Source organism: Epinephelus moara, chromosome 9, assembly GCF_006386435.1.
Source record: "Epinephelus moara isolate mb chromosome 9, YSFRI_EMoa_1.0, whole genome shotgun sequence".
NCBI lineage: Eukaryota > Metazoa > Chordata > Actinopteri > Perciformes > Serranidae > Epinephelus > Epinephelus moara.
The window spans coordinates 36,898,066-36,923,174 of NC_065514.1; the positions used below are offsets into that span (position 1 = coordinate 36,898,066).

At 44.1% G+C, this 25,109-nt stretch overlaps 1 protein-coding gene across 1 annotated transcript in view; it reads left to right on the top strand.

Moving 5' to 3' along the window:
• LOC126395323 (LIM homeobox transcription factor 1-beta-like) overlaps nt 1–25,109 on the top strand; it is a 202,106-nt gene that overhangs the window by 168,503 nt on the left and 8,494 nt on the right. Inside the window, exon 6 of the mRNA XM_050052715.1 lies at nt 5,669–5,735. Within this exon, the coding sequence (XP_049908672.1) occupies nt 5,669–5,735 (67 nt within the window). The remainder of the gene's footprint in view (nt 1–5,668; nt 5,736–25,109) is intronic.

Consider the following 25,109-nt stretch of genomic DNA (forward strand, 5'->3'; position numbering starts at 1 on the left):
TGGATCAGACAAAATTTACTTTAGAGTAAAAGCACATTTTCTGAAAGCTGTCTTTCATCAGTTTCCTGTGATGATTGGAAATATAGTGGTGATTTAAACCATTAACAAAATATAATAGTTATTAATGGCATCTTAATGTTTTCATTTATGTCTTAAGATTTACCCAAGTTTGCATTTATCTTAGCAGAATGTAAAAAAAAAAAATGAAAAGCTGATGTTACGTGCTGGTTTTGTTTGGACATTTCTTTAAGACAAATGAAGAAAATTCACTGAGAAACTATTCTCCTTTTGTGAAAAACAAGGAAATATCTGCACACTGAATAGTTTTAAGTCCCGTCGGAGGTATTATTTATTTGTGACGTTGTGACATATGAGAAGGTTCTGTGGGTATTGCTCGGTATTGAGGCTTATATAGTGAGGCTAAAAAAAACAACAACACATAATTGGGTGATTATCTTTTTGTTTGCCTCACTATAAAAACGTCACAATACCTTTGCCTGAGGAAGACCCTCTCAGAGTTGGCAACATAGCGAACAAGTGATACCTCCTTGGGGGCTTCAAAACTATTGTGTCCAGCTAATTCTTTGTTTTTCACTTTGAGCCCTTTTATCCAGTCACATTCTTAAGTACAAAGTTAAAATAATCAGGCCCACACAGAAATGGACTGCTTAATTTTTTGTCAGTGACATTGTTAAACATTAATGCTTAATGTTTTATCTGTAGTGTATGATTTGTTTGCCCTCTCAATTGACAGTCAGATTTGATTGTGAAATACAACATTCAGTCAGTAACAAAGACAAAAGAAGTGCAAATATAAATAGAATTTATTGAAATTTTAAACAAGTTATAGATGAATATCAAAAACTCAACATTAGCCATGACAGCCTGGGCTATGTTCAGGCCTAACAAAATGTGTCCTAAAGGCCAAATTCAAAAGCAGTGACACTGCCAACAGTAAGCAGTTCACTGTGTTTGGAGGTGGTCTTTAAGACAATTAACTAATTTACTTAAAAACATATAATTTCTCCTAGGTGTGAGATGAATGTGTCTGATGTGAGGGTGCTCAATTATGGCACCATTTAAACTATGAACAAATGTAGCCATAACACTGTAAACACATTTCCTGGCCTTATCAATCTTTGCTGGATTGCCACCAGCCTCCCACCTGCACCTTTGGGCCAATGAAGAAAATATTATCTTAATGCCAGGATGCTGGAGGTGAAGCTGGTGCAGGTCCTCCTTCATCATGCTGACCAGCTTGACACTGCTGACCTTCCCCATGTCATTGCCGCCACAGTGGATGATGAGGACATCTGGTGCTGCTCTTCCTCGCAGGGAGTGGGAAAAGAAGGAGAAAAGGCCTCTCCACTGCAGTCCACCCCAGCCAAACCAGCAGACACGGACGCCCGGCATGCTGAGGGTGCTTCCCAAGGTCTCTGCAGCTCTCTGGACACCATAGCTGTCACCAATGCTCCACACTGCATATGAAAGTAAAATGAGTGTAATAAATAATTAGCGTTATATATTTAAAAAAAAGTTGAAGCGGTTTTTTTTAAGATAACAGCTGAATCATTGTTTCAAGGTTTGTTGTATAACGTTAGTTTCAGCTAAAGTCAACTTACCTCAAGTTTCGTGAGGGAGCTGGCACCAAGCGGGAGCAGCCAACACCACAGGGCTAGCCAAAGTAGCGTAGCTTCTTAGCCTAGCTTGTTAGCCTTAGCTAACTTAGCAGCGCCGAGCGAGGTGGGCATGTTTAAGCAACTAGGCTTCCTTCGGCCCGCCTCTTTGCCCATTTTTGATTGTCCGGGAGTTGGGCGGAGTCAGGCACTGCCAAGATGCCGACGTCCGTATTTTGAGCTTCAAATCCACTCTTCAGAAACGGATGGATGACGTCACGGTGACTACGTCCATTATTTTATACAGTCTATGGTCTGCAGCAGAGAGCTGTGACTGGGCGGAGCCTCCTGTAGGTGTTGTGGTTTTCTTGTGTGTAGCCCACCTTTTGCATCAAGTTTCATGTCAAACTATTTTTGTTTGACTGTTTGGATGATTCTTACAGAGGACACGGAGTTAATGGCACCCGTTACCTCCTTCCAAGTCTTTGATTTACTTTTCTCATAATTACTAATAATAGAAGAAACTAAAATGTTTTCCTCAACCCCACTTCACCTAAAATAACTTTATTCTCAGCATCTTTTCTGTTTTTCTCTGTTTCTCTTTCTTTGTTTGCTCCATGTTTGCAGGTCGACAGGTGCACCTTTCCATAGTAATTATCGCCTCCATTAGGCTGACCAAACGTCCTCTTTTGCCCGGACATGTCCACTTTTCACGTCCCATCCGGGGCGTCCGGGGGTTTTTTATAAACTGATGATAATGTCCGGTTTTCCGTGTGTTTGTGTGTGTGTGTGCGTTAGAGTGTGGCACGGGCAGCATATTTCTGTCCGAACCCGAACCGAGCCCGGCTTTTTATTAATGACCAAAGCACTGAGTTTGTGTCACACAGTGGTTATAGGCTATTTAACATGCCGGGCGTGCGCCGTGGGTGCTCAGCTGCGGAGAGGGAGACCTCCGTGTTTGAGACGGGAGCGGGAGGCGGGAGGTTCAACGCTTCTAGCGAGAGGAGAGGGAGAAATAAAACAAAATAAGATAAAATAAGAAAAACCTGTCTCCTTCTTTTATTTTATTTTCAGCGTTTAATCAAGGCAGAGGCGGGCGGCTGGAGGTCCGAGACTTCCAGAGAGGGGAGAGGTAGAAACAAACAGCCAATGTGTGTCTGTGTGTGTTATGTTAAGGTGTTGTCACGTAAAAAACAGTGTCCAAGCAATAAACAGGACAGACAATAGGATTTTATTTATTTTTACACTACATTTTCACTGAAAGCTGATCGAATCCGACCCGAGCCCGAATACAATTTATAGCTACATTTTTGACCAAACCCGCCCGACCCGTCGGTTACCATCAGGCTCGGATCGCCACACTCTAGTGTGTGTATGTGTCTCCTATTGGGGCCTATCTGAATTTCTCTCTTTGAGAGATATTATTTTGTAATATAACTGAATTTTCTATCCATACATATAAATTTTAAATATATTAAAATTTAAGGCATCTTTGAGTACACTGCGAGTATCATTTAATGTCGTGGCCGGCCGAGTGTCCTCTTTTTTGGAAATCAAAATATGGTCACCCTAACCTCCATATATGGTGGTCACTGGCTATTCATGGCCAAGGATGTATGCTAATTGCTGATGAGCAGGAGTGCGCTTTCAGTTTACGATTGATTGGCATTCATGAATATACACATAAAATCCGAAAATCAAATTCTGTGGTGTACATGAACCCGCAGTAGGTTTTTAGCACCAAGGTTGTTCATGTGCAAATCTACTCACAGATTTACCGACATTTCATGAGTGAGATCCACTGTCTCTAAATTTATTCATTGGTCCATAACTATATATTTCTTGTGATGGTAAGACCCATCTGTCCATTCCTTCTAACCTTTGCTTTCAGATTGTCTTCTTTAAAGGGGCAAAAAGCGAAATCGTTTCACTGCTAGGTTTGCTGTTGTGCGCTGCCTGTAGACCAAAACAAAGTGTGTCATGAGCCACACCTCCCTCTACCTCTGCTCTCCACCCCCACCCCCCACTCCCCATTCGCCTCGTTACCTATCTGTGTAGCCAAGCACCGCAGCACCTCCACTGACTATTACAGACGGTCCTGGTGTTTTCTCCGTAGGCTCCACTTCACTCAGCTTCACTCAGTTGCCCGATAAACCCGCTGCTTCTTCCCACTTTAACCTGAATAACAAACCAGGGCTCGGTGCTCCGGTTGGATCCAAACTGGGAAGCTAGCGGAGGCTAACTGGCTGTGCTTCCCTCCATCATGCTGCGCTAGCCGCTCCCAGCTAGACCCGGCTCTCCCTTTGGATTCAAACGGAGAGCCAGGGCTAGCTGGTAAGCTAGCGGAGGCTAACTGGCTGTGCTTCCTTCCGGTCATGCTCCTAGCTAGCTCCGGTTTGTTATTCAGGTTAAAGTGTGAAGAAGCAGCGGAGTGAAGTGGAGCCTGAGGAGGAAGCACCGGTTAGCCCCGGTTTCACTACAGGCAGATTCACTGGCTACAGGGGCGAGGGAATAAAACCTAAACAGCCAACTTAGTTTGGCTTAGTTTAGCGGGAGCGTATCTATGTTTCCAGGGTTCTATGTTTCCTGGGTTCTATGTTCCCCACTTAATCCTGCAAAAAAGGTTCTATGTTCCCTGCTTACACAAAAAAGGTTCTATGTTTCCCAAGTTCTATGTTGCCCGCTCAGCCAAACGGGAAACATAGAACCCTTTTTGTGTAAGCGGGGAACATAGAAGCTTTTTTGCAGGGTTAAGTGGGGAACATAGAACCCGGGAAACATAGAACCCTGGAAACACAGGGATGACCCCAGTTTAGCAGTTAGCGATGTCTTTCACTCACTCTCGGTCTCTGCTGTGTTTAGCTATTCCCCTGCGTACTTTAATGATGATGGTACCTGTAATAAATATTATAATATAATATATTTGCTGAGATGGAGGCGAGGCTTAGTGACTAGAAGAGCTGGTAGAAGCGCTCCATAGCGAAGAGCTGGTAGAAGCGCTCCATAGCTGTAAGTTACTCCAGTAGCCGGTGGCAGCTGACTCGGCTCGAGCCATCGCTGGATCCCGGCTAGTGCTAACACCGGGAGCTAACGCTAACGTTCCTACTCTTCTCCGTGAGTGAGAGGGATGTTTTAGCCTGGCTACATTTTACAATGCTAATTGCAAATGTTAGCTGGGCTGCCGGGATACTCATCTAACACTAACCATTGCTGGGACAGAGCCACTAATAACTCAAGCTCCGGACATTAACCCATGCTACGATTGTAACATTAAATTTAATTGAGTCGACATAGCAACATGTGCCAAACGTTACTGTAACACTAATTAAAACAGACATTTGACTTTATGTTGTACCTGTCCAGGAGAAGATGAGCTAGCTCAAATTGTAGCTCCTTTAGCTCTCGCAATGCTCTCCACCTTGGAAATGCAAGGCCAATGTTAATCCGGGTTCTGTCCCTTTCTTTATCTGACAACTTCTTTGCCAACAACCGTCGTCCTCAGGTGAACGTTTGTTCCGCTCTCCGCTATTTCGCTTCGAAAATACGCGCTGCCATTGCTCACTGGCTGTAGCCTTTTATAGGGAGGGAGGGCCAAGGGCTCCGAGAGGAGGGAGGAGGCAGCGATTCACATGAACGTACATGAACGCGCAGCTGGACCGGCTTGTAAACAAGGGGCTGGAGATCAACACAGAGAGAGGGTGTGTGACGTCATGCTATACTCCAGATGAAATTACACCCCTAGTTCTTCACATAGCGATTTTTTAAATTCCTTCAATCTAGAAATGATGAATTTCCACTTATTGCCCCTTTAAGTAACGGCATGTCATTAAGATGTGTAGCTGTTATGTTTCCTTCATTTATATAAAATGTATATTGTAATGATCTCAGGTGCATCTTTTGACTTGTTAATGATGTCACTAAACAATACAAGATAATAATGATACATATTTTAAATGTATCATCAGTCAGTTTTTTTTTATCTGTTTAGTCAGTGTCTCCTCCAATCAATGCCAATCAGCCACATAGCTTTTACACTGTTGATCTATTTCCAGATAAAGAAGTTAGCCCGCAGACAACAGCAACAGCAAGAGCAACACAAAAGGCAAAGACTAAGCCAAGGTGAGGAATTATCGTGTGTGTGTGTGTGTGTGTGTGTGTGAGTGTGTGTGTGTATGCGTGTGTGTTTGTGTGTGTGTGCGTGTGTGAAGGAAAAGCACAACTTATGTCCACTTGCAAGATGTAATCTGTCCATTGTAATTGTTATGACAGTAACTAAGAGCTAATTAACTTGTGAATTATTTGGAGAAACAGTTAAAAATAACTGATTTATTATTGGAGCAATAATCAGAGTGGAGTCACTATGCAAACACTTCCAGTTTTGTAGGCTTTAGAATGAGTCCCATACTGAGCCAGACTGACATCTCTGCTGGTAAATATAAGCGTCTTTTACGGTGGGGCTATAAATTGTGTGCCACAGCCATGATTTTCGCTGCTGCACAGCTCTTCACAGCTATAGGCTTATTACCACTGTGGTCTCACAGCAGACAGTTTAGATAAGTGTCTCAGTGCTTTGGCAAACACTGCCTCTATCTGCTCAGGGACTTCCGGCATGTCAATATTGGCATTGCAGCAGGGTTTATTATAGTGGAAGCTGCTGTTGTTAAACAAATGAGCTAAGCAAACCAGCAAACGGAGGTTGTTTGAAATTGATGTTAGGATGAGATGAAGCCTCATGGATGACTGGTGAGACACCTTCAAGATCAAACAACCAGTTGGTTTAGACAATGCTTTTACAGAATATGCTTTAATACGATTTTTTATTTTTTTTGTAAACCATTCATAGCTGTAGAAAAAACATGACTGTAGTGTCTGTGTTCACAGCTATAGATATGTTTGGTGCTCAGTGCTCCAGAGCTTCTTCAGCCAGCATGTATGGATTATATCAGGGTATGTATGTATGAAACCTGAATGTTATGTGTTTTTATTGTGTGCTGCCCTCTTGGCCAGGTCACTCTTGAAAAAGAGGTTTCTTTTGATCTCAACGAGTTTTTACCTGGTAAAATAAAGGTTTAGAATTGAGATGGTTACTGGTTTTTGTTCGGGGTGGTTGCTGTGGCCAGCTCTTAGGTCTACTAGCCATTGGGCATCGGTGTTGTGTGATGCTTCTCTTTCCCATATGCCCTTACAGTATGTTTCCATCTCAGCTCTTGGTGGGTCTGACCTGCTGTTATTTCTCTGCCACTGAGAGAACACCTTGGCTGGTTCAGTGGAGAGCATCCTGTTTATTCTCCTGGCATCTACTTCTTTGGTGTATCTCTTCAGCTGGGTGGCCAGAGCTGTTAGTCTTTGTTTGGCAATTTCAAGGGCCTCAGGAATGGAGAGCTTGTTGTATTTCCTTGGTACTCCTTTATTCACCATGCTCCCTCTGTGTAGTTCTGCTAGTTGGGTAACTTCTCTCTGTGTTGCCTTTATCTTGGCCTCCAACCGTCTCTTCCATGGATGGTTCTTCTTCCATCCCTGGTTCTTATGTATCATGTCCGTCTTGTATCCAAGCATCTCCAGGATTACTGTTGCTGTACTGTGAATTAGCTTACAGTGATGATGTGAATCAGCTCTCCGTGATGGTCCTTGTAGGGATGATATTTAGGGCAGCAGTCACATCTTCTGGCAGTTCATCTAAAGGTACTTGGCAACTCAGCTTCAGGATTCATCGGAGGCTCCAGGTTTCCAGTTTGCTCATGATCTTCCTTCTCAGGTCAGCTGCTCTTACATCGGGGCTGTTTGTATTGACTGGGGCTTGGTACCCAATCCCGTATTGTGGGGGTGATGATGACATCCCCCCACTGACCTGTCATCCTGGCTCTTTCTTGCCGTAGCATTGTTGAAGTATTTCATTGATCTCTAGTTGTAATAGTAGTTGGCGGTTGCGGATGTTGGAACACTGTGCTACCAGATGTTTCTTAGTTAGTCTTGATTGTGGGTTTCGAGATTTCAATAGGTCCCACATTCTCTGCATATATTCCCTCTCTCTGGAATTGCTGATATAGTAGCATTCCATCAGTTCTGTGTTCTCCGCCCTTGTCCATGTATATCTTGTTCCAGTGAGCCATTTGTCATCAGATTACCCTGGTTCCCTAGCAACTGATGCGGACCTTGTTAACCCGGGTGACATCCCAGCTGGTATGACTTCATCAGTATTGTAATTGCTCATATCTGAGGTAGGCAGGTATAGCATTAGGAGTCTTGCCTAAGGACCCTTACTGGATGATGTTCACCAATTTTTATTGTCTCATATCAGGATAAAATCCTATCATCCAATCATACCCCTTTTCCACCAAATTAGCTCTAGTTCTTGAACTAGTTCTGTTCAGGATTTTTGGAACCTTGGTGCTATTCAATGAACCCACCTGCATTTCCATCAGTTTTGAGTGAAACCATTCTAAACAAGGGTGTTGCACAATGCACAATAGAAATAAACAGTGGAAGCAAGTTTGCCAGTCACATCGATTAGCTACAAACTTTTGTTCTGTTATTACATTTATTTGTTTTTACCCCAAAAAAGCGTGGACCAATTATCAGTTACCGTTGTTGCCCTATCCATCCTCTCCCTCCAACCTCTAGAATAAGACACGTCGACTTATGTCATCACGATTTGCACTTCAAGTCAAGAAAAACCTGCTTTTTGTTTGGTTTCAGCTGTGAACCAAGTTTTTGGGTTTTGAACCAATTTATTTTTTGGTCAAAAGGCTGAACGGTTCAAAATTAGGTCTAGGAAGTGGAACAGAACTTGTTCCATGTTGGTGGAAAGGGAGTATCAGAGTCTGGAGCACTTTCTAAAATACACCGTCAACATTACTGATGGCATAACAATGAACACACTGAGTTTTTGGTGGATTTAATTTGTAAAACAACAGAAGCAGCTGTACCCAAAACTACAGTTACATAATTTCAGAAACAGTACAAAACCATTCAAGATGCCATAAACCCGCACACAGTCTGGAAACATGGACAATCATAAAGCAGCAGCCTACAATCTAAGTAGAAAAAAAAAGAAACTAAAATGCAGCAGTAGCTGATGGGATCGCATTTCACTAGAGTTACATGACTTTGTGTGACAAAGACGTGATTGTTTATTTGATTGACCGAGCGACCAACTGGCCAACCGACTGATTAACTGATTGATCTTTTGAGATACAGGTACTCGTTCAGGTTGAGGTACAGTACAGACGCAGAATCTGGTTCAGGTTCAGGTTTGAGTAATGATGTGTGGAAAGCTGTAAACTGTAATCAGTCACTCATTACACATTACTCAATGAGTAAGTATTTTACTTTAAAGCAAAAGCCGTAAAAGGAACACATTATGTCATGCATTACTACTACAGCTCTGCCAAAGGTGCCTTTAAACTGCTGGTTTATCTTATTCCTTCTCTCAACCAATATCACAGCTGAATCTGACTGCCAGTCCCTCATCAACAGTCCCTCTCCTACAATGGTCTGTGAGCAGTTTTGGAAGGGATCAAGACCACAACGGGCTAGCTCCCAGCTATAAGGGTCTGCGGGCAAGCCAAAGCTGGACCAGCATCAGTCAAAATAAACACAACTATGCACAAATTACCATTAAAAATATAATATCTATACAAAACAGTAGTGAAACTTAGTAGTAACCATGAAAAAAAATTGAACCAATAATTACAAAAATAATTTGTAATTTCCGAAAAGAATTCGCCATCTACACGTCTGGATGTAACTAATATGGCTGTACAGACCACCACTGTCTACAATGCTGTCTCAGAATCAGAATCAGAATCAGAATTGGTTTTATTGCCAAGTAGGTTTTCACATTCAAGGAATTTGGCTTGGTGTATTGGTGCATAACAAAGAATATAAAATATATAAAAAATATAGAGTAATTAGAAGCATACGTATAAAAAGGAAATACTATGTACATATTTTTTATATTTTTGATATTACTATTATTGTTATTTGCATTCAGATTTTATATTTAATTGTTTACTGTAAACATGAATAGGGTTGTATGCAAATAACAGTTGTGCAAAGTACAGATGTGCAAAATCAACAGAATGCAGTGTATGCAGGTGAATGACCAAGATGATGAAGAGATGTCAGACTGTGTGTTACGGGGGGTGGGGGGGCAGAGTAGGTGAGGGTCTCTGGTCTTGTTGATGAGGCCAGCTGCAGATGGAAAGAAACTGTTTTTGTGGCGTGAGGTTTTGGTCTCAAAGAGTTTGTGTCCAGGGTGGGAGGGATCAGCCACAATCTTTCCTGCACGCCTCAGAGCCCTGGAGGCATATAGGTCCTGAAGGGAGGGAAGATTGCAGCCAATCACCTTCTCGGCGGAGCGAATGATACGCTGCAGTCTGCTTTTGTCCTTGGCAGTGGCAGCAGTGTACCAGATGGTGATGGAGGAAGTGAGGATGGACTCAATGATGGCAGAGTAGAAGTGCACCATCATTATCTTTGGCAGGCTGTGGAATGCTGGTAGCTATACAACCCGCTCTACCGATCTGTTACTTCTTAAAGTTCCTCGAGCATGTACTGAACTTAGTAAAACAGCTTTTTCTTTTGATGCTCCAAGCTCATGGAACATCCTCCAACACTCTCTAAAAATTCATGTTCTTCCTTCTCTTTCAGAGTTCAGGACTTTGATTTCTAACCATTGTGTTTCACATTGCAACTGTTTTACCTGATTCTATTTTATCTACCTGGTCACTGATGAGATTGTTGTTCACAGTGATTATTCTGTACTGTTTTTATTGTGCTGTGGTTCAAATGTGTCTGTAATCTCGACGACATTGGAAATGAGGGAAACCTCAATGTCCTTCGAGAATAAATAAAGGTTTGAATGAATGAATGAATGAATGAAAGGTTGAATTTCTTCAGCTGCTGCAGGAAGTACATCCTCTGATGTGCTTTCTTTATAAGGGAGCTGATGTTCTGGGTTCTTCCTTAAGTCTACAGCCATCTCCACTGTCTTAAGAGTGTTGAGCTCCAGGTTGTTCAGCCTGCACCAGGTCACCAGCTGGTCAATCTCCCACCTGTAGGCGGACTCATCCCCGTCAGAGATGAGTCCAATGAGGGTGGTGTCGCCCGCGAACTTCAGGAGCTTGACGGACTGATGACTAGAGGTGCAGCTGTTGGTGTACAGGGAGAAGAGCAGAGGAGAAAGAACACAGCCTTGGGGGGATCCAGTATTGATAGTCCGGGTGTCGGAGACATGTCTCCCCAGCTTCACATGCTGCCTCCTGTCAGACAGGAAGTCAGTGATCCACCTGCAGGTGGAGTCAGGCAGACTCAGCTGGAAGAGCTTGTCCTGTAGCAGAGCTGGGATGGTTGTATTGAAGGCAGAGCTGAAGTCCACAAACAGGATCCTGGCTTAGGTTCCTGGGGAGTCCAGATGGTGGAAGGTGAAGTGGAGAGCCATGCTGACAGCGTCGTCTACAAACCTGTTGGATCTGTGGGCGAACTGCAGAGGGTTCAGAAGAGGGTCGGTGATGGCCTTGAGGTGTGACAGCACAAGACGCTCCAAGGACTTCATTACCACAGAGGTCAGGGCTATGGGTCTGTAGTCATTAAGTCCTGTAGTCCTTGGCTTTTTGGGGATGGGAATGATGGTGGAGGTCTTGAAGCAGGCTGGCACATGGCATGTCTCCAGTGAGGTGTTGAAGATGTGGGTGAACACCAGAGACAGCAGGTCGGAGCAGTGCTTCAAGGTGGATGGAAAGACAGAGTCTGGTCCAGCTACTTTGCGGGGGTTCTGCCTCTTAAAGAGCCTGTTGACATCCCTCTCCTGGATCGTGAGAGTGGTGATGGGGGAGGAGGGGGCCATAGGTGCGGGCAGTTGAGGGGGGCGGCAGGCCCCTGCTGAGGTGGGGGAGGTGATGCTGGTGGGATGGAGCTGGTGGTCGTGGGGGATGGTGTCTGGACTGTCCCATTGACTTTCAAATCGACAGAAAAAGTTGTTCAGGTTGTTGGCTAGGCGCAGGTCGTTGACAGAGTGTGGGGGTTTAGGTTTGTGGCTTGTAATCTGTCTGAGCCCCTTCCAGACAGAAGCAGAGTCGTTGGCTGTGAACTGGTGTTGTAGTTTCTCAGCATACAGCCGTTTAGCTTCCCTCACTGCCTTGCTAAACCTGTACTTAGACTCTTTAAACCTGTCCTTGTCCCCACTCCTGAATGCCTCTTCTGAACGCCTCAACTGTCTGAGTTTAGGACTAAACCAGGGTTTGTCATGGTTATACCTCACCATGATGCGTGATGGTATACAGCAGTCCTCACAGAAGCTGATGTATGTTGTCACAGCCTCTGTGTACTCATCCAGACTATTGGTGGCGGTCCTGAAAACATCCCAGTCAGTAGTGTCCAAACACGCCTGAAGATCCTCCACAGCATCACTGCTCCACTTCTTAGATGACCTCATAACAGGTTTACAGAGCTTTAACTTCTGCTTGTATGAGGGAATCAGGTGAACAGTGGCGTAGAGTGGCCCAGTGGGGATGGCGTGATAGGTGTTGTGTAACAGTGATCAAGGATATTCTTCTCTCTGGTCGGACATTTTATAAACTGTTTGTATTTGGGGAGTTCATGGGTGAGGTTACCTTTGTTAAAGTTACCAAGGACAATAACTAAGGAGTCTGGGTAAGTCCGCTCCACACACAATATCAGGACGGCGAGCGTGTGCTGTGCCACCTGCACGTTGGTCTGCGGTGGGATGTAAACACCGACCAGAATGAATGAAGCAAACTCACGGGGGGAGTAAAAAGGTTTGCAGTTGATGAAAAAGATTCCAGATCAGGAGAGCAGTGCTGCTGGATCACTGTCACGTCATTACACCAGCCACTGTTAGTGTAAAAACAGATACTGTACCTCCACCTTTAGTTTTGCTGGAAAGTTCTGTGTCATGATCCGCTTTGAAGAGTTGGAAGCCTGCCAGCTGCAGCGCAGAGTCTGGTATCGATCCACACAGCCACGTCTCTGTGAAGCACAAAACTGCAGATGTAGATGTAGGGATTTAAATTCGGGCTTCACACGGAGGCACCAAATATGTTGGGAACATAATTTTAGGTCTCACACGGCGGCACCAAATATGTTGTGATAAACATATTAGGGCATCACACGGAGGCACCAATTATGTTGGGGTCAATTGGCTATCGGAAATAATTAATAATTATTAATAATAATTATGTTAAATAATGTGACTTAATTAACATTGAATCACCTCGTGGGCCACCATTCCCATAAACGGAAAATGATAGCCAGTTAAAGATATCAGTCTCATAAAATACGCTGAACTATTAATTTGGAGTTTTGATTAATAATTAAATTAATGACAACAACCAAAATTAACAGTAACGCCTGAAGGATTTCGCAGTTCTTGACGCAGCAGAGGTTAACTATTCATTCATACTTGTGCAACATTTAACAGATAGGTATGATTCCAAAGAATTATATTTATTCACAAACTAGCAAAGCAATCCAAAACACACAAATTCTAACTAACTATATACAAACTTGGTGTGTATATGTGTGTGTGTGTTTGTGAGAGAGAGAGAGAGAGAGAGAGAGAGAGAGAGAGAGAGAGAGAGAGAGAAAGACAAAGGCAGGTGTGGTGATCAAAGAGCCGTTTTGCCTACAAAACAAAATGGCTGACAACAGAGAACTACAAGATGGCCGAATCAAAGCTGGCTTCAGGTCGGGGGAGGTGTTCGTCTGACCGTGTGTTCAGGACAAAGACAAAGGAAAAGAAGCGGGAACTTTGAGATGCCTGGTTGGGTGCAGCTCTGTTGAAAGCCTATTTGTTAATGAGTCTGTGTGAATGTGATTTGTGTTGCAAACAGTCTGGATTAGTGCAGAGATTGTTTAGTTGTGTGCAAGAATCTGTTTGTGAACAGTATTAGCAAACTAAACACTTAGCTTTGGCGAAGCCAACTAATCAATGACCTAACCGCAAACAATCACAACAATAACTCAATGACAGCATTAAATCACATACAACAAGTTAAACAGTCTTGCTTAGCCTGTAAAGCTGTGATAAAGCTATGCCCAGTTGTTACGTTACCGATCCTTGAGTGCGTGGGAGAAAGAGTCACTTGGTGGTGTACTGCTTTGTTAGCCTGCAGAAGAAGGCTGGGAAGAGCTGTGGTTCCAGCTGCAGTCTTTGTTGTGTCCTTGTTCCAAAGGTTCTGATCCAAGGAAGCCAGTCGCTCGGGGTCCTTGCAGAGTTAGACGCTGGGTGCTAACTCACTTAGTTCCTTGTTGCTGGGAAGCTAGTTGCAAACCTTGTGCTTGCAAGTCTAACTTCTCTGGTTCAGGTTTGCCTCAGCCTTGAGCGTGGGCAAGTCATGGTCCAGGAAAAAGAGAATCTGTGAGAATTAGCCCCACCTTTGATGGTTCAGGGCAAGGAGCAAGGGCCTGAGCATCTGGGCTGTTCCAGGCCCAGCAGGAAAGAGGTGTGGGCTGCTCCGCAGTTCCGGAGTAAGAGGGAGATTTGTCTGAAGGGAGCAGACCTTCTACAGATGCCTGTGACATCACAGAATCACATGTCACTGTAAAAGTCCTGTCCAATCAAGTTGTGAGACTTGTGTCCACTGAGGTGTGAGGTGAGACCTCCTGGAGATGGGTGTCAAATAGTCTGGAGAACAAAGAGCATGCAGAGAAGGAAGCCTTTAAATGTCCAGTTTAGATTTTACCAAATGACAAATAATCTGTGGTCCTGTGAATCCCAACATAGAAAAGTTTCCATTTTTCACCATCAGTAGCTGAAGTTCATCCAGTTTGTTGGCCAGCGAATGCACGTTGGAGAGGAATATACCTGGCACCAGCACGTTTCCCCCTCCTTCGGCATGTCACTGCATGAGCAAAGGTGAGGACAACTTTGGCCAAATCCACTGAAGGCTCAAGAAAATTTGGAAAAATATCCGCTGGAGTTGCTCCCGTGACGTTCATAAGCTCTTCTCTGGTGAAAGAGATTCGGGAAGTAATGCAAAAAACAGGGTTTACAAACAAAACAAGGCAAAACAATGTACACCAAAACACCGAGGCAGCCTTCTGTGGTGCCATCTTGATGTTGCCTCTGTTTGAATATTACAACTACCTCCACCACCACCTAGTTTGTTGTGTGAAACTTTTGACTCTGCCCTCTAGTGCCATCTCTTGGCTGTATATATGCTATCTTAAAGGATGCATGGAGGGCAGTGACATATACAACATTTGAAATGGACGGATCTATTTGTGTACGTAAAGGGAGTATAGATTAACCTTAAAGAGGACCTATTATGCTATCTGGGTTTTTCTCTCTTCTTTAGTATAGTATAGCATGTTTATGCATCTATGAGGTCTGCAAAGTAAAAAAAAGCCCAAAGTCTATAGCCTCGGCCACCAGTGTATGAATGTGTGTGTGAATTAGAGCTTAGATTCTCTGCCCGAGCCTGAACCTGATCTGGACCCGACCCGTGGGCCGGGTCGGGCCGTAATTTCCCGCCACTATCCTCGGGCCCGGACGGGTTGGGCTTCTCATAATAGACCTAGGCTATGGAACCAACTACTTATCGCACCTGGGGGGGCACAAGAGGCACATGACGAAGGCTTGCCATGGAAAGAGTCAGCCGTCTATGTCCACGTTCATATCCTTAAAAAAATGTCGGGTTTAAACCGGTTTTGGGCTCATAATTACAGTTCAAGGGATGAACCGGGTTGGGCTCGGACAGAACATGCACAGGCTGGTGGGGTCGGGCTGGATTTTTTGGGCCCGATCTAAGCTCTAGTATGAATGAGTGAATGTGACTGTTAGTTTAAAAAGTGCTTTTTCAGTGGTCGGATGACTAGAAAGGTGCTATACAAATGCAGGTCCATTTACAGGGCTACTCTGACAGAGCAGCCTGAGAAGCAAAGGTACTTAACAAAGAAATTATATGTGTTTCATGTTTGAGATACAGTACCTGGAAATATTTTACAGTACTGAAATACTGTTTCCCAAAAGCTTCAGGATATATATTTCTGCCTCACATGATCATGATGTTAGAGCAGAAAAAAAAAAAATATATATATATATATACATCTTCTTCTTTCGGCTGTTCCCTTTAGGGGTCACCACAGCGAATCATCTGCCTCCATCTAACCTTATCCTCTGCATCCTCTTCTCTCACATCAACTGATTTCATGTCCTCTTTCACTACATCCATAAATCTCCTCTTTGGTCTTCCTTTAGGCCTCTTGCCTGGCAGTTCCAACTTCAGCATCCTTCTACCGATATATTCACTATCCCACTATATCATAGGACATACCAAATCATCTCAGTATGTCCTCTCTGGCTTCATCTCCAAAGAATCTAACATGAGCTGTCCCTCTGATGTACTCATTCCTGATCCTATCCATCCTCGTCACTCCCAAAGAGAACCTCAAAACTGTGATCTCTGCTACCTCCAGCTCTGCCTCCTGTCATTTCCTCAGTGCCACTGTCTCTAAACCAAACAACATCGCTGGTCTATCACCGTCTTGTACACCTTTCCTTTTAATCTTGCTGGTATTCTTCTATCACACATCACACCTGACTCTTTTCTCCACCCATTCCAACCTGCTTGCACAGATTTCTTCACCTATTTTCCACACTCTCCATTGCTCTGTACTGTTGACCCTAAGTACTTAAAATCCTCCACCTTCTTTATTTCTACTCCCTGTAGCCTCACCATTCCACTTGGGTCCTTCTCATTCACACACATGTATTCTGTCTTGCTACGACGAACCTTCATTCCTCTCCTTTCCAGGGCATACCTCCACCTCTCTAGATTTTCCTCCACCTGCTCCCTGCTCTCACCGCAGATCACAATGTCATCTGCAAACATCATAGTCCATGGAGATTCGTGTCTAACCTCATCAGTCAACCTGTCCATCACCTTAGCAAACAAGAAGGGGCTCAGAGCTGATCCTTGATGCAGTCCAACTTCCACCTTAAACTCCTCTGTCACACCTACAGCACACCTCACCAATGTCCGACAGCTCTCACATGTCCTGCACCACTCTAACATATTTCTCTGCCACTCCAGACTTCCTCATACAATACCACATCTCCTCTCTCAGCACTCTGTCATATGCTTTCTCTAGATCTACAAAGACACAATGCAGTTCCCTCTGAGCTTCTCTGCACTTCTCCATCAGCATCCTCAAAGCAAATACTGCATTCTGTAGTACTTTTTCTTGGCATGAAACCATACTGCTGCTCACAGATGCTCACTTCTGCTCTAGGTCTAGCTTCCACTACTCTTTCCCATAGCTTCATTGTATGCCTCATGTTTTTTATCCCTCTGTAGTTGCCACAACTCTGCACGTCTCCCTTGTTCTTAAAGATCAGCACACTTCCTCTCCATTCCTCAGGACTCCTCTCACTCTCTAAGACTTAGTCAAAACCTAGTCAAAAACTCTACTGCCACCTCTCCTAGGCACTTCCATAGCTCCACAGGTATATCATCAGGACCAACTGCCAATGCCCTCCTCACTTCATCCTTACTAATCTTTGCTACTTCCTGCTCCACAAGGTCACCTCTTCTACTCTTTGTTCTCTCTCATTTTCCTCATTCATCAACTCTTCAAGTTCAAATTAACACAAGAAATTTGTGCTCTAGATAAAGGATCAGCGCTCAGTGAATAACCTTCTAAGCCCTATGATAATATATTATGGCAAGGCTTAACTATACAGACCAATGAGCAGTGATAACTAACACGTCTTTGGGGTCATCAGGTGGGAACCTCCTTTCACCAGTGTTTCGTCTAGTTGGTCCCACGACACCTCCAGGAAGCTAGACAGTGATCTCTGGCATCCCAGAGACACTCCCCTAATGCCTGGTCTCTCTGCTCCCCGCACCAACCCAAGAACCTCCTTCACCTTATGTAACCTTAACGGAGTACAGGGGCTTCAATAAAGAGGCCACAACAGCCAGTGTGGGTCATGCCATAACAGGCCATTTATTTTACAATTTACTAAAACTTTAAGAACACAGGCAAGAAAGGACAAGAGGACAGACAGTCATACTACGACTGGGAAACCAACCACTCACTGCTAGGGCACTAGGAGTATACTACTTATTCAAAAGAAATATTATAAACCTAAACACACTTCAAATAAAACACCACACTAATGTGCAACCACAAACCATATCACCATCTACAGTGAGTGAACTCCCAGCACCCCAACCACACCTGTGAATGGAGGACCCCACCAGCCACAGCACTAGAAACACAAGTAGACAGAAGATTAAAACTCTAAAACTAGACAAAGTCAAACCTACACTAAACAATAAAAACAATAAAATCAATAAGGCTAAAACATGTATTATAGAATAGAATAGAATAATACTTTATTGTCTACCTTATGCATGCAGAAGGCAGAAATTTGTCTTTGACTTGCAAGACAACATAAAACCATAAAACATGTTCCAACACAACAACAACAACAACCCATTAAAAAAGTTTAAGTAAATCACAACAGAAGCAACATTACAAGACCAAATCCAATAAATATAAAGTGCAGTGTGCTGAGGTAGTTGTTTAATATAGTGTGTTATGTACTGATGTAGCAGGCCGGCTTACTGATTGAGATGGTTGAGATGGTTTATGGCAACAGGGACAAATGATTTTTTGTAGATGTTTTTCATTGCACAGGGGACTCTGTACCTTTGCCCTGAGGGTAGTAACTGAAAACAGTGATGCAGAGGATGGCTGCAATCATCTACAATTTTGTTACTCACCCGTTGTACTGCTCTGTCATAATGATGGGACAGTTGACCTTGTTTTCAGGCCTGTGATTTTGCTGCCCAGTTTGACTGTTTTAGAAAGCTTTGCCTTGTTTTTAACAGTTAGGTTTCTGAACCAGGACACAATGTTAAAACAGAGAAAACTGTCAATTAAAGATTGATATACTCTATTTAAAGTGCACTGGCTGACCTCAAAGCTTCTTAATTTGCGCAGCATAAAGAGTCTTTGCTGTGACAGTCTACATGTTCTGTGAATGTAAAGGATTGATCCAACACAGTCCCCAGGTATTTGAAGGAGCTCACTTGCTCCACCTCCTGTCCACTAATTGTGACAGGTTTAAAAAGGAGGTTTGACAGGTTGTTATTCCTGTTGCCATGCAGACACATTTCTTTAGTTTTAGTTACATTCAACAGAAGATTGCTGTCATCAAACCACTTTGTCAGTTCAGCTACATAGTTGACATATGCATTTAATGATTGTACATCTGTAAGTCGTGCCACCAGAGCCATATCATCTGCATATTTAACTAATGTAAAATTGTGTATGTTGCACTTGATCTCATTTGTATAAACAGAAAATAAAATCGGTGATAAAATGCAACCTTGAGGAACTCCAGTATTTAGCACCAGGCTGTCAGACATGAAATCATTTACCTTGACTTTTTGAGGTCGGTTATAAAAAAATTCTTTTATCCAGAGGATAACGGCAGAGTTTCCTTGCAGATTAAAAAGACGTGATTATAAAATGTCGGTATTTACAGTTTTAAATGCAAAGGAAAAGTCCATGAAAAGAATCCGTGCACAAGCTTTTGGTTTATCCAGATGTTAAGTCACTGCTTGTATTAGAGTCAAGCTGGCATCCTCCACCCCACGCCTGGCTCTATAATCAAACTGCAGTGGGTCTAGTTGTTCACAGAGTTCAGTTTTTAGATGGTTACATATGACTCCATGCATTTACTGAGAATGGATGTTAGAGCAACAGGTCGGAAGTCCTGCAGTTCTTTGGCTCCAGTTTTCTTTGGAATAGGGATTATTGTGGATGTTTTCCAAATTGTTGGAACCAAACCTGTGTCCATGAGCAGCTGGAAAAGTCTGGTCATTATGTTTCCTAGCTGTTCAGCACAGTTTTTCAGAATTCTCCCTTCCAGTCCATCAGGTCCTTTAGCTTTGTGTGGGTTCACCTTTTTAAGAGCGGCCACCACCTCAGCTGTTGTTATCTGGAAAGATTTATTTTCATTCATAGTAACAGGGGATTGTACAGTTGCATGTTGCTGCCGGTTAAAATGGCCAAAAAAGGAGTTGAGTTCATTTGTAAATTTGATAGGGTCATTATGTTGTATGCTTTGTTTTTCCTGTGTTCTGCCCATCATCAAGTTGAGGCCTTTCCATGCCTCTCTTACATCACCACCGGACAACTTCTCCTCCACCTTTCTTTTGTACTTACGTTTCCCATCTCTTATCTTGCATCGTAATTCCTTATTCATGGAATTAAGTTCATTCTGATTTCCCTGTAAAAAGGCATATTTCTTTTGGATCAGAGCTTGTTTGAGATCTTTTGTGATCCATGGTTTGTTATTTGAATATACCCTTACAGTTTTTATTGGAATGACAGATTCTGTGCAAAACTGCAGATATGAGGTAAGTGAGTCAGTGAGAAGGTCCATATTGTTATCACATCCTTCAAAGAAAACATCCCAGTCTGTAACTTCCATGCATCCTCGCAGTTGTTCTACTGCTTCATTGGTCCACATGGGGATGGTTTTAGTCAGTATGGGATGAGATTTAAGTCTTTGCCTGTATCTTGGTAGTAGATGGATTACATTATGGTCAGAGCGACCTAGTGGTGGATGGCATTTTGTGACGTAGGCATCAGGTATGTTCCCAAAACTAAACTAAAATAAACTGCAGTCAGCGCTACGCCTGGAAACAAACAAAGCACTGTTGATTTAGTTTGCAGGAAACATTACAATGTTTAAATGCTGCATGTCACATGTCACCAGAGTCACAGGGAATCTAAACAGTCAAAGCCACATGGAGTGCACACAAAGGACCTTGCCTGAGGAGAGTGAAGCCTGCAGTCACACCTGCAGTCTCACCTGCTGCCAATCAGCCCCTCCTCCAGTTCCTGTCTCACCTGATTGGTCTCTGGCCTCTGCAGAGTCCTAGTGACCTACTGCTACACTTACACTACACATGGCTTTCTCAGCCCAAACAGCACTGCCACCTTCAACAAACCCAGGCTCCGTTTATGCGAGCTCCAGGTAGTGACCGTGCCGATACTACCTTTCCCAGCACATTCATCATACCCTATTTCACACGCTACATATCATAACTCCAATATAAGCTAAAGTTAAGGGAGATAGAAAAGATTAACTCACAGAATCAGCAAACACACTCACCTTGCAGCATGGTCCCAAACAAAAGGGATTCAAATAGGCCACTCCCACACTTAAATAACCTTCCTCTTCCTGGATTTTCTTCTGAGAGGACTAATTGGTGGATCTCTCCACCTGATCTCAAGGAGTTATGTCAAAGTACTTGTTCCATCTTCCCATCACACTTGTGGCATCTGTCAATACATTCCCATCTCTATCCTTAATCACCCTAACCTGCTGCATGTCCTTCCCATCTCTATCTCTCTCTGCCTCACCAACCAGTATAAATCAGTCTCTCCCTCCTTACTGTCCAAGGTATCATACAAGTTGTCGTACGCCCTTTGTTTGGCCTTTGCCACCCCTACATTCACCTTACGCTGAATCTCCCTGTACTCCTGTCTACTCTCTTCACTCCTCTCAGTGTCCCACTTCTTCTTAGCTAACCTCTTTCTCTGTATACATTCCTGCACTTCCTCATTCCACCACCAGGTCTGCTTATCTTCTTTCCTTCCAGATGACACACCAAGCACTCCATTTGGGAGCACCTCCTGGCCACCCACAGCCTGTCTCAACTCCTCCCTGAAAACCACACAACACTCTTCCTTTTTCAGCTTCCACCACTTCATCCTCTGATCTGCCTTTGTCCTCTTCATCTTCCTCACCACCAGAGTCATCCTACACACCACCATCCTACGCTGTCTGGCTACACTCTCACCTACCATGACTTTGCAGTCACTGATCTCCTTCAGATTACATTGTCTACACAAGATTCGGGGAGAGGAGGACGCTGGCGTTGTTTGTTTGCTGCTTCTCCACCCACGATTTTTGATTGCTCCTATAGTTTTCTGTGCTATTTTTGAGCAATTGTGACATTTTTACAAGCCTTGTGATCTATTTTTCTGGACTTCGGATCCTTTTTTCTACCGGTGGTGTAGCTAGGTAGCTAGGCACCTACCTGCTACAGACGATTTCCAGCTGTCAACCTTGTCCCACATGGAAAAGGACTCTCTGGATCCAACCATCGTATCGCCTTGACAGACAACTTTCCTCGTTTCCACCACCTATCCAGTACTTGGTGCTAACGCTATCTGGCTAGCAGTTAGCGAGGCTAGGCAGCATTCCCCCTTGGTCAGCATGGTGTTCAGCTATTCTAGCTTGCAACTCCGCCTACTAAACCCTGCAACCACTCCTGGACTTAACATCCTCATCATCAACGAACTTGGACTTCTTCGCCGCCCTCGTTACATTCACAGAGGCTCTGGTCGAAAATTCATCTTCCATAACCAGCCAAGCTGCTCTGCTACAAACATCCCATCTCTCTGGTCATCCGTCACACGTCTGATGCATCATCAGAGCACCGTCGCTCCAGCTACCATCAACACGGGAAACACCGCGAGATCCCTGCGCTCTCGGCTGGATGGATCTCGTGGAGTGGATTCCAGTCTGCGCGGAGTGGATTTCAATGTTTTGCGACCTGTACAGAGACTCACCCCACAGTCATTGACCAAATTCGAACTTTTCAATCAACAATAAATCCACCCTGATTGAAGAACACATCAGGGAAAAAGGACTTCATGTGTTTGACAGAAACCTGGCACCAGCCAGAGGTTTACTCTGCCCTCAATGAAGCCTGTACAGCTACTTGGAGGCAGCTCGCAGCACTGGCCGCGGTGGTGGCCTTGCTGTCATCCATTGACAGGACCTGGAGTTGTCCCCCATCTCGCTGCCTACAACATCCTCCTGCGAGTGTCTTGCATTTAAATGTAAGCCCCCCTTTCCCATGACTGTTCTCCTCATCTACCGGCCACCAAAACCAAACTCTGCTTTCATCCCAGAAATGTGTGATCTCCTCATAACACTCTGTACTACCTCCGCCAATATCATAATCCTGGGAGATATAAATATTCATGTCGACACCCCCTCATGCCACTCCACTGCCGATTTCCTTTAGTTGCTGGACTCCCTCAACCTACAACAACATGTTGATGTCCCCACACATTCCAGGGGTTGATAACATTCGCTCACACCTCTCCACCACTGCTGTCCTGTCCAATGACCTCCTGATGGCAGCAGACACCAGTTCCCCATCTCTACTCATCCTCCTGGACCTAACAGCTGCTTTTGATACAGTTGACCACAACATCCTCCTCCACCGCCTGCAATACACCATTGGACTCTCAGAAAATGTATACAACTGGTTCTCCTCATATCTGACCGACAGAACCAAGCACGTCGCCCTGGGCAAAGCAAAATCACTCACCCACAACGTCACATGCGGTGTCCCTCAGGGCTCAGTGCTGGGCCCCACCCTCTTCTCCCTCTACCTGCTCCCCCTGGGCAATGTCATCAGCAAGCATGGGATATCCTACCATTGCTATGCTGATGACACACAGTTCTACCTCAGGACAACCCCCACTTCTTCTGCTCCCCTGCCAACATCCACATTGACCACCTGCCTGGAGGAGATAGAGGTGTGGATGAATCTCAACTTCCTCCAGCTAAACAGTTCCAAAACGGAAGTCATCCAAGTCGGCACACCACATCAGCTCCGCTCTTCCACCATCACCAGTATCACTTTCTCTGGCCAAAACATCCCCCTTTCCACATCTGTCACCAACCTGGGTGTTAAAATGGACTCACAACTCACCTTTGACACCCACATCAAACACCTCTGCAAGACCTAATTCCACCACCTCAGGAACATCGCCAAACTCCGTCCAACAGTCACCCTGGCAGATGCAGAGAAGCTCGTCCACGCTTTTGTCTCCTCCAGACTGGACTACTGTAATGCACTCCTCATCGGGATCTCTGGCAAGAGCATACAGAGACTGCAATACATCCAGAACAACGCTGCCAGGATCCTGATGAGGGTGCGCAAACATGATCACATCACCCCCATCCTGAAATCATTTCACTGGCTCCCTGTCCCACTCAGAACTGAGTACAAGGTCTCCCTCCTCACCCACCAGTGCATTCACGGACATGCCCCCCTTTACCTCAAGGAACTCGTCACCCCCCAGACCTCCTCACGCACCCTCCGTTCTGCAACCACAAACACCCTCCAAGCTCCCAGAACCAAGCTCCGCACCATGGGTGACCGGGCCTTTTCCTCTGCTGCTCCGAGGCTGTGAAACGCCCTCCCTGACCACCTCAGGGCCCCACAGACTACTGATGTTTTTAAACGAGACCTAAAAACTTATCTTTTTACAAAGGCATTCTGCTAAATGTCTTTTATAAGTTCTCTTTTTAACTATTTATTGTCTCTCATCATTTTTAATGATTCTTAAATTGTATTAATTCTAATCTGTTTTAATTTTTTTTATCCTGCTCTGTAGCACTTTGAGATTGCTAAAATGTAAAGTGCAATACAAATAAAATGTATTATTATTATTATTATTATTATTAATAATAATTCTTCTGGAGAAAAGTATTCACTATAGCCATTCCCATCCTTTTTGCTATCCTGGATACCAAACCTGCCCATCACTTCCTCATCACCTCTGTTCCCTGCCCTGACATGTCCATTGAAGTCTGCACCAATCACCACTCTCTCACCTCTAGGGATATTCTGCATCACTTCATCTTACTCACTCCAGAATTTCTCCTTCTCTTCTGACTCACATCCTACCAGTGGGGCATAACCAATAACAACACTGAACATCAAACTTTCAATTTCTAGCTTTAGACTCATCATTCTATCTGACACTCTTTTCACCTCCAGAACATTCCTAACAAACTCCTCCTTCGGGGTAACTCCTACTCCATTTCGCTTCCCACCCACACCATGATAAAACAGCTTGAATCCCGCTCCTAAGTTTCTAGCCTTGCTACCTTTCCACCTGGTCTTCTGAACACACAGTATATCCACCTTCCTTCTCTGCATCATGTCAGCCAACTCTAGCTTTCCCAGTCATAGTCCCAAAATTTAAAGTTCCTACTCTTAGTTCTACACTCTTGCCTTTCCTCTTCTCTCTCTGCCTATGGACACACCTTCCTCTTCTCCTTTTTCAACTAACAGTAGTCCGATATCTACTGGAAAAAAATGGCGGTCGTTGTTAACCCGGGCCTCGACTGATCCGGCTTGGAAGTCATATTCGTGATTTGCATGTTTGATTTGGCATAGGTTTTACGTTGGATGCCCTTCCTGACACTACCCTTTGCATTTATCCGGGCTTCGGGACCAGCCCAATGAGAACACCCCTTGGGGCTGCATTAAATAAACATACACATATACAAACACACATATTTTCTTTCATTTTGACTTTCAGCTGTCATCAGCACCTATAAAGGACAAAGGTTTCAAATCGAGTACGAGACCTTATGTTGAGTTGGAGAAGAGAGGGAGAAACTTCAACAGA